The 9,274-nt window shown below is 43.3% G+C and overlaps 1 protein-coding gene across 2 annotated transcripts in view; it reads left to right on the plus strand.

The window, feature by feature from the left end:
* The window catches only part of Gpatch11 (G-patch domain containing 11), a 10,850-nt gene extending 3,417 nt beyond the window's left edge, over nt 1-7,433 (plus strand). Inside the window, exons 4-8 of one of the 2 annotated variants that reach the window (XM_021186576.2) lie at nt 21-141; nt 281-371; nt 1,168-1,290; nt 2,904-2,985; nt 4,201-7,433. In XM_021186576.2, the coding sequence (XP_021042235.1) occupies nt 21-141; nt 281-371; nt 1,168-1,290; nt 2,904-2,985; nt 4,201-4,256 (473 nt within the window). In that variant the 3' untranslated portion in view covers nt 4,257-7,433. Of the gene's footprint in view, nt 1-20; nt 142-280; nt 372-1,167; nt 1,360-2,903; nt 2,986-4,200 lie in introns of those variants that run through there. The other variant, XM_029471619.1, reaches the window with a different exon arrangement.
* The last annotated feature ends 1,841 nt before the right edge of the window (nt 7,434-9,274 follow it).

A 9,274-nucleotide genomic window follows, 5' to 3' on the forward strand; every position in this document is an offset into this window, starting at 1 on the left:
TTTTTTTTGTCTTTGCCCAGGAAAAAGTGGCATAGGTCACGAGTCATCATTAAAACGGAAAGCGGAGGAGAGGCTGGAAAACTACAGGAGAAAAATTCACATGAAAAACCAAAATGAAGCAAAGGCNGCCGAGGAGTTTCGGTAAAGCGGTTGCTTTGAACTCGTTGTGCTTCCAGCCCACTTAACTGCNGTGTGCTCCTCCGTGCGTGCGTGGGTCTATAAAGTAGACACCACGTGAGACTGCAGACCCCACTGTACTGTTCGTTCTTCCTCCCATCAGGATGCGACTGAAGAGTAAGCAGGACGAAATGAGGCTCGAAGGAGACCTGAGAAGAAGCCAGCGAGCTTGCCAGCAGCTGGATGCCCAGAAGGTAGGTGGGCATCTGCTCCCAGTCCAGTAGCGTACCTGGAATGGTTTGACTCGTTTTTATTAAGGAAAAACGAAAATCACAACAAAAACCCCCCATGCCCTGTTCATACCGCCTCCCCTCAGAAGCTGCCGTCTGATGTGCACCTCCTATAGTGCTGACTGGCCAGCTGATGGCCCACTTAGTCCAGGAGCCCACTCCCTCAGTTGTCTAGCAAGGGTTAAATAGCTTTTCTCTCACTCAAAGTATCGTTACCCAGGACTGGAGTNCGTAGGGATTCTGTTCCCCATAATGTTTAACCAGAGTAACCTAGTTTTAGTCCATACCTCNAACTTCTGTCTTTTGGAAAAATCATGGTGGAATGCTTTCATTTCACACAGGAATAGTTTTCAGAGCAATCTTTGCCTTTTACAAACCACAGTGAGTCACANTGAAAGTAAAATGACTTCATTTGGTCTCAGAGACTGGTGTACTTTCCATGGTGTGTAAGGATCTGGGAGGAATGTCCTGCTTCACTGTATTCCTGCTGTCTAGCATGTGCTCCTGACGCTCCCTTACCTCCGTCCTAGTCACTTGTCCAGTGGTAGACCCACCGCCCATCTCTCCTGCTGGACTGACAGCGGGAACTAGGAGACACACTCTAATTCTCCTTTCAGTCCTCACTGTGGTCCAGTGCTCTGCTGAGAGCTAGCACTTGTAAATATTACCTGGAAGAACAAATTCATGTTAACACAAGCACACTTAACGGCACCCCAAGTATGCTTAGCTGTGTCTTATAAAAATAATTCTGTATTTTCAGAATATTCAGGTTCCCAGGGAGGCATGGTACTGGTTGAGGCCTGAAGAGGAGACTGAGGAGGAGGAAGAGGAAGAGGAAGAGGAAGAACAGGATGAAGATGAGTGCCCGAGTGAAGATTTGAGTGTATGTGTGGACACTGCCTGTTTGCTCATAGCCGGGGCATGGCCTGGCACCGTTCACACTTGAAGCTGGGTAATTCTTTGCTGTGGGCAGCATGGTTGTCTGTGTAGCGGTACCACATACTGCTTAGCTTGGGTTCTGGCACCCTGACTTGGGGTGGGGAGGGAGTGCAGAGAGGGCAGACACATAGACACGTATANAGGAAAACTAGGATAAGATGGAGTGCTCACCTGACAGGTCACCTACTAACCCCAGCAACCTCGCAATCTAGTATTTATTAGGAACAGCACGGGGTAGGCTGGGCTAGCTGGTTTTGATAACACTGTCAGGCTATAGCACTGTGAGGTTATAACACGCCAGATGAGAAGACTGCATTTGCCAGTGTCTGTACATACTGGTCAATCATTCTGACCCCCAAAGAGAGCTTGGCTGTTCCCTTTGAGCTTCTCCTGTGAGGCTGAGGCAATGGCGTCCTCACACGGTCATTCCAGTGTATATACCTGGTCCCTGCCCTTCAGGTGCCATTTGCACTTCCTCTTCTGACAGCCAAAGAGTTGTCTCCAAGCCCTGCTAAATAACGCCCAGCTGAAAGCTGCTGATTCACAGGATTGTGTTTCTAGCCCAAAAATCAGAATCCCCTACAACTTCTCCAGTTAGTTTTAGTCCATCTAACCTGAGCTTCAGTTTAGATGACGGAGTCACTGCAAATGTAAATGATTGCAGATGGCTTTGCTTCCTGTTCAATTTCTAAAAGTGGTGCTACTGTGTACATTATCTATTCACAAAACAGGGAAAATAAGATCAGAGGGAAGGAGAGTGTGAACCTAAGATGGCTCAGCAAGTGAAGGCCTCTGCTGCCAAGTATGGCAGCCTGAGTTCAATCCTGGGGACTTCTGTGGTAGCAGGAGAGAACCAGTTCTCCCTTGTTTTCCTCTGGCACACTCACAAGCACGTGCTTGCACATAGACACACATGTACAATTCACCTTTAAATGTACTTATTCAGCAAAGTAAGTCCTGGAGTTTCTAGTGTGGAATTTACCTAGGCGACAGTCAGGGCTTTCGGCACATCCTTCTGCTTAACTGTGAGACCTCTCCTGTGTGAAACTCAAGGAAGCCGTCCTCCCTCCACCCACCTCAGGGACTAGTTCCTTAAATGGTTTGAAAAGGGGTCTTTAAGACTCCTAGTTATCCCCAGGCATAGTGGCACATACCTTTAGACACAGCATGTGGGAGGCAGAAGCAGGTGGATCTCTGTGAGTTCAAGGCCAGCCTGGCCTACATACCAAGTTTCAGGTATGTATGTAAGAATACATAATGAGACCCTGTCTTTTTAAAAAAAAAACAAAACAACAAAAAACCAAACCAACAATAACATAAACCTTATTAGCATAGAGGTAGCCCAAAGATGGTTTTTATGTTCACAGTTGCCTCTTGTGGACAAGTGGTTAGTCAGATGAGACATGCCCAGATATATCACCTCTGCTCTGACCCCTTGAGTAACTGAGAGTGTTCCANAAGAGTTCAAGCCTGGGCCTAAGTAACCATTGGTCTGAGATCCAGGAAGCAAGGTCCTGGTCATCGTGAGCCACTGATGTGCCTGTGTCCTCTTCCCAGGTGCTAGAAAAACTGCAGATCCTCACTGGCTACTTAAGAGAAGAACATCTGTATTGCATTTGGTGCGGGACAGCCTATGAAGGTAAGAAGATGGTTTATACTTTAAAATATACTGCCTGTGCATACTGGTTTGTTTTTAATAAAACTCACATTTCCTATAAGCAGTAGAAGTGTCTTCTTATTCCATTCANTTAGCAGTGTAGGGCCAANGTTGCAAAGAAATAGTGACTATAGAAATAATTGAGTTGGGGGCTGGAGAAATGGCTCAGCGGTTAAGAGCACTGACTGTTCTTCCAGAGGATGTGGGTTCAATTCCCAGCACCTACATGGCAGCTCATAACTCTGTAACTTCAAAATCACATCTTCACATAGGTACACATGCAAGCAAACACCAATGCACATACAATAAGAATAAATACTTTTTTTAAAAATCCAACATTTAATTTTTCAGTTACTAAAGAAATAATTTCAACTCTAAAGAATAACTTAAAGGCCAGGTGTGGTGACATACATTTTTAATCCCAGCACTCAAGAGAAGTGGATTTCTCTGAGTTCAAGGACAGCCTGGTGTAGATAGTGAGTTCTTGCCCAGCTAGGGCTACATAATGAGACCCTGTCTCAATGACCATTCCCATCAAAAACAAAAACAAAAAGACCCTTGAAGATAATGATTTTTTTCATGGCTTATTTTTTGAAGATTCATTTTTGGATAGATGCTTGCATTAAAATTTTAGAACTAATTTTTATTTTGGCAGACTATTGTCCCTGACTCATAAAAGTCAAGTGTGTTGAAATCCATTCTTTTTTCTCCATTGTGAAGAAGAAATTGGTTTAACCTTTGGCAGATATCTTAAAAGAGCCAATTGTCTCCTTGTCCGTTTCACCTTGATTGACTGTTGATTAAGGACTTTGAGAATGAAGGGTTTTTTTCATAATTATTTTAATCTCTTAAACTTTTATGCATGTAGGTGCTATGCCTATACGTACACTTATGCACCACATATGTTTAGTGTTCATGGAGGCCAGAAGAAGGCATTGGATCCACTGGTCCTGGAAGTTGACAGTTATAAGCCACACGTGGGTGCTGGGAATTGAACTCAGGTCCTCTGGAAGAGCAGCCAGAGCTGTCAACTTCTGAGCCACATCCTCAGCCCTCATCTCCTCGTTTTTATTATTGTTTTATCTTTTCCCCATTTTTGTGGAATAACAAGCATGATTAGTCAAAAATACTGCATACTACCTTATAAGTTTACCATAAACTTGTGTTCACCTTTGACTTCTCACCCATAAATTACAGATAAAGAAGACCTGTCTTCGAATTGCCCAGGACCAACCTCTGCGGATCACGACTGAGATTGTTCCCGACAAAGGAAAATTATTTATGTGAGCGGGGAAAGAAGGCCTTTGTATAGCACTTCATTCTTTTAGAAATGTGTTCTTTGGATAAAATTGCTCACTGATTTAGAAAAATGTTACTGTTACTTCCAAATACAAGTATCATAGACATGAACAATTACAAGTTATGTGGTATTGTGACGCTTGTAGAGTTTAAGGGTACCAACAGGTTACATACTCAGTTCCCTCCTTACTTTGGATAAATTGAGAAGATAGGAATCAGGAAGAAGCCAGTTGTCCGCTTTAGGCCTTGCGATGCACCTTTATGGTAGAGGGCCTGCCTAGCCTGTGCAGGACAGAATCCTGAGTTTAGCCACCAGCACAAGCTAAGCTCATTGGCTTGAAGCTGGAATCCAGAACAAGGCCAGCTCTTTCTAACCAGACTACCTAATAGTAATTCGGAGAAATGGCATGCCCAGCCTCTGCTGTGGAGCCTGCTTTGCGTTCTAGAACTGGTGTCTTGAAGTAGTTTTATCCTGGTTTGTCTTTCAACATAGCTGCTGAGAACAACGGGTAGCATTTTCTAGGCAACTAGTTCTCTGGAGTAGAGAGCACACCACTGGCTGAGTAGTCTGTCAGATTAAAACACTTCTCTGTTGGAAAGGAAGGAAGGAAGAGTCAGAAGATTCCATACTTCTGGGTCATGTCCAGGGTCAGACAGACCTCAAAGTCATGGGCGTTTTTCCAAGTGTGCATGCTCAAGGATCCCCTCTAGTGGACCCATCTGAACTGGTCTCAGTAATTAAATACCCACTTTTTAAACTCCAAGAGTATGTGGCAGCATGCATTGCTTTCTGAAACACCACACCATCACAAGGGAAAACATTCCAGAGGAGTGCCTGAAGAAACGCAAAGTGGTCAGCACAGTGCAGCCTGGAGCAGCAGGAGGACTAGAGAGAGCCAACTTACCCTAGGTTACCAGGCAACATCCCAGTGGCACTACACTATGCTGTGGGTGACCAGGTGACATCCCAGTGGCACTACACTCTGCTCTGGGTGACCAGGCGACATCCCAGTGGCACTACACTANGCTTTGGTTCTGAAGGATGGACAGGTCTTGGGTATGCAGAGCTCTGAGGAGGCAGCTGCTCTNTGACTCAGCAGTTCTAAGCATAGAAAATGGACCCCTACAAGTCTGNTTTTCTGCTTTCGGTAATCTTATTCATAGATGTCAAAAAGTATAAACCACCCAAATGTCTATAGAACAGGTATGTAAGGTACATACTCATACAACAGGACCCTATTTGGCTGCACAAGAGGAATGCATTACTGAGACCTGCTACGTGGATGAAATTTGGAAGCTGATGATTTGTTTAAGTTGAGAGGAATTTCAAATACAGACAGTGGGAAAGAATATAAGTGCTAGAACATGTTCAGGTGAACCTGAGCAGGTCTGTGTAGCTGTGCCTTAATCTGGTAACACCAAGCACAGGACTCACGATGGCAACCACTGGCGCACATGGCTGCCAAATCTCATTTCTGACCTCCAGACCCTCAGTAAGTGACTAAACTGTAAATGACCCAGTCTGTGGTAAAATATTGCAACTATGGGAAATTAAAATACACCACAACTAAATTAATATTAGCCGGGCTCCACATACTGTGGAGACATTTTGTTTGCACAACAGTGCTGCTACAGTTAGGATTAAAGTCAGTGCTGGTATAACTGTACCCATCTAAACCATGGGGACACCATGAGCCACTTCCCGGGTATGACATTCCACAGACATATGACTACTTCCTCGAGCAAATGTTGAGAGTAAAGAAAACACAGGGAGTATGCTCTCAAGAAACNNTCTTCTTCNTCTGATGTGTNTGAAGACAGCAACAGTGTACTTAATTATAATAATAAACATATCTTCTGGCCTGAGTGAGCAGAGTTGACCGAAGCGAGCGTGGTGGGGCCGACCAGAGCAGGGTTGACTAGAGCAAGCAAAAGTCCTAAAAATTCAATTCCCAACAACCACATGGAAGGCTCACAACCATCTGTACAGCTACAGTGTACTCATATACATAAATCTTTAAAAAAAAAAAAAAGATGACAGCCTAAATATTTATGGCTACAACTGAGGAGCTCAGCATAACTAAGGTAAAATATTATTTGTTAAGGCTGCACAATGATACATACAGACTCACTCTTNTGTGTTTGAAGATGAAAATTGTGAGAATTAATATTGAACAAAAATACTCCTTACAATAAAATGTTAATGTGCCTCGAGTTCTGGTGACCATTCAAGTAGGAATGTTTGTTATGTCTCTGACTAGTGAGTCTGCAGATGGTGAAGACTTGAAGAAGCTGACATGCAGATATGCATGTAGCTGTGTACACAAGGTACACTGAATGGGCANGCAGCCCGTGCAGCTGCATAAGACCATGCAACTGTCCCACACTTAGCCTCTGAAAAGTTACCTTACATTGCATTTTAAACTGGGTCCCACCATTATGCAACCAACCGTACATGTATATAATAACACATAGATATATGTCTGTATGGATAGATTATGTATGAATATATCTTATATAAAGTTATATTACATCTACATGTATGTGTTTGTGACATATGTGTGTTTAATAGAAGTGATATATTTACTCTGATAAAAATTTCCTAGTGAAGCCACCAGGTAAAAAAGTTTCTTTCAAAAGTGTCCCTGGAATTAGTAAGTGAGGCTCTACTCTGCCCTGCTGTTGCCCTGATTGAGATTCTTGGGATTTCCGGGTTTGGAGGCTGAGAAAATATATCCTTAGAAGTAAATAAAAATGCCAAAAAGATAATATACATATTTCATAATGTAAAAATACCAGTAAGAGAAGGGTAAAATGTTATACTCTCCCTGACCATATTATTTTGGTATTCCTCTTAAATGGAGGAATTTGTTCATTAAAGCTAGCTAATATTAGTCTGTTTTCAAAGAAATTTCTTTCTACCTAGANAATTTGAAAAATGTAGACCAAATCCTTATGTATCTTCATTTCTATGTGGCAGTGGCTAACATCGCCCACAGCTGCTCTCTCTTTCTTCTCTCTCTGTAACTCCAGCTCCAGGGCATCTGATGCCCGGTTTTGGCCTGGGCTGTCACTACGCTCACATACAAAGACATGGACATGCAAATAAAATAAATATTTTTTTTAAAGAATAGTTTCTGTGTGTGTGTGTGTGTGTTAAATTGCCTTTTTAAGGGAAACAAATTACCTAATAGAAAAACCACATTTAGGCCTAATAATCTCCTCGTGGTGGTTCTTCTGCAAGCCATTAGGTTCTTCCACTCTGGGTGACTATAGATTGGATCACACTGTTACTGTGGTGACGTGCATCCTTCCATTGTAGAGGTCCACGGTCCCCATTTTAAACTCTGGCCAATATTCCCTCCCTTCCCACACTGTAGTTTTAGCATCCAACNCTGAACCTTGCCTTACCTGTTACTGCACTAGCAGTCAGAGGACACAACAGATGTTTTAATGAATACTTAGAAAAAGCCACCTGCCTTGTAGGAGTCTCTCAGTGCTTCTTACTTCTGGTAAGCCTGCATTTAGCTCAGTTTAAACATTGTAAAACAACTGTAAGACTAATGGTGAGCCGTAGCTACTGGNAACCCCCAAATGGGACTCAAGAACTGGGTTCCATGCAAAAGCAAGAGGCTTATTTTTCCAGCGTGCTGGGGTCACCCTGCACCCAGAAAAGAGACGACACTTTCTTTCATAAGCTCTTTATACAATTTTTTTGAGGGCAGATTATAACAACAGCAACTAGGCACATAATGATTGGTGGTCCTGCTGACCTGCGCAGGGAGGGGGACCCAGGGACCTTCTCTATCTCCAGGCGGTGGGATAATTGGCTGGGCAGGGAGGGGGACCCAGGGAACTTCTCTATCTCCAGGCGGTGATAATTGGCTGNGCAGGGAAGAAGACTCAGGGACCTTCCCTCAGGCCGGGAGGGAAGTTCCAAGTTGGGGCTCTCTCACAACAACGCTCATCTGTTGCTCTACAGTTTAAGACCCATCAAGGTCTCCAGGGCTGCAATCGACGTCACCATCCAGCATTTCCTGCTGCTGTTTGGTGCTAACAAAGGCCTGCTTTGTCCAGTGTTCCCTGTGTGCATTCTGTCCTTAGCTCATCTTGCCGGTGGTCTTGTCTTTTCTAAATNATTCACATTCTTGGGNGTTTCTTAAGTATCATTTCTAAGGCCTCTACTCTGAGGAAAGTGTTCTTTCCTGTCCAGATGGAGAGTTTCCTACTGCTGCCAAACAGCACAGCTACCTTTCTTCAAAGCTTTGTTATGACAGATGCAAGATGTATATGGTAAAAAAGACTCAGAATCTTCCTTACCAGCTCCACTATCCCCTGCCCTCCTCTCAGCCAACCACTTAGGAATTTAGTATTGCTTCCTCCCTCTTCTGCCTTTTCCATCTTGTCCTGCTTATTATTATTATTATTTTAATCCCACAAGCACTTGAATTTTATTCAGTCTTTAAGGGTAAAGATGACACAANGGATGCTTTTGCCCTTTATTTCAAAAGGGGTTATTATACATCACTTTTCTAAGTCTTGTCTAAACTTAGGCCACCTGTTTTGATCTCATGGGCTTCATGACATATNCTATGCAGCCTTGCCAATCCACTTCCAGGGACTAGAGCCCATGTTTGTTCTGCCAAAGTCAGGTTAACATGACTCAGTTTTGGAACTTATTTCAAATGACATGTTTTGGCAACTCAACTGTAGTCACTTTAACACGCACAATGTTACACCAAAATTCTCACTTTAATACTAAACAGCCTTTACCTTATCTTTGAAGGTATTCCTTTAAAGTACCACCCTACCATCAGCCTGTTTTACATCCTAGCAAAAGCTAAGAAACTTAAGCTCATCTTAGAAAACCCTTTTGCTTAGCCACTTTGTGCTCACCTATTCATTCAAGATTGGTCCTTTTCGTAAAGGTTCTCTCGTGTGTAATTGTGGAAGGAAATTCTCAGTAATCCTC

The sequence above is a fragment of the Mus caroli genome, chromosome 17 (assembly GCF_900094665.2).
Source record: "Mus caroli chromosome 17, CAROLI_EIJ_v1.1, whole genome shotgun sequence".
NCBI classification, from domain to species: domain Eukaryota; kingdom Metazoa; phylum Chordata; class Mammalia; order Rodentia; family Muridae; genus Mus; species Mus caroli.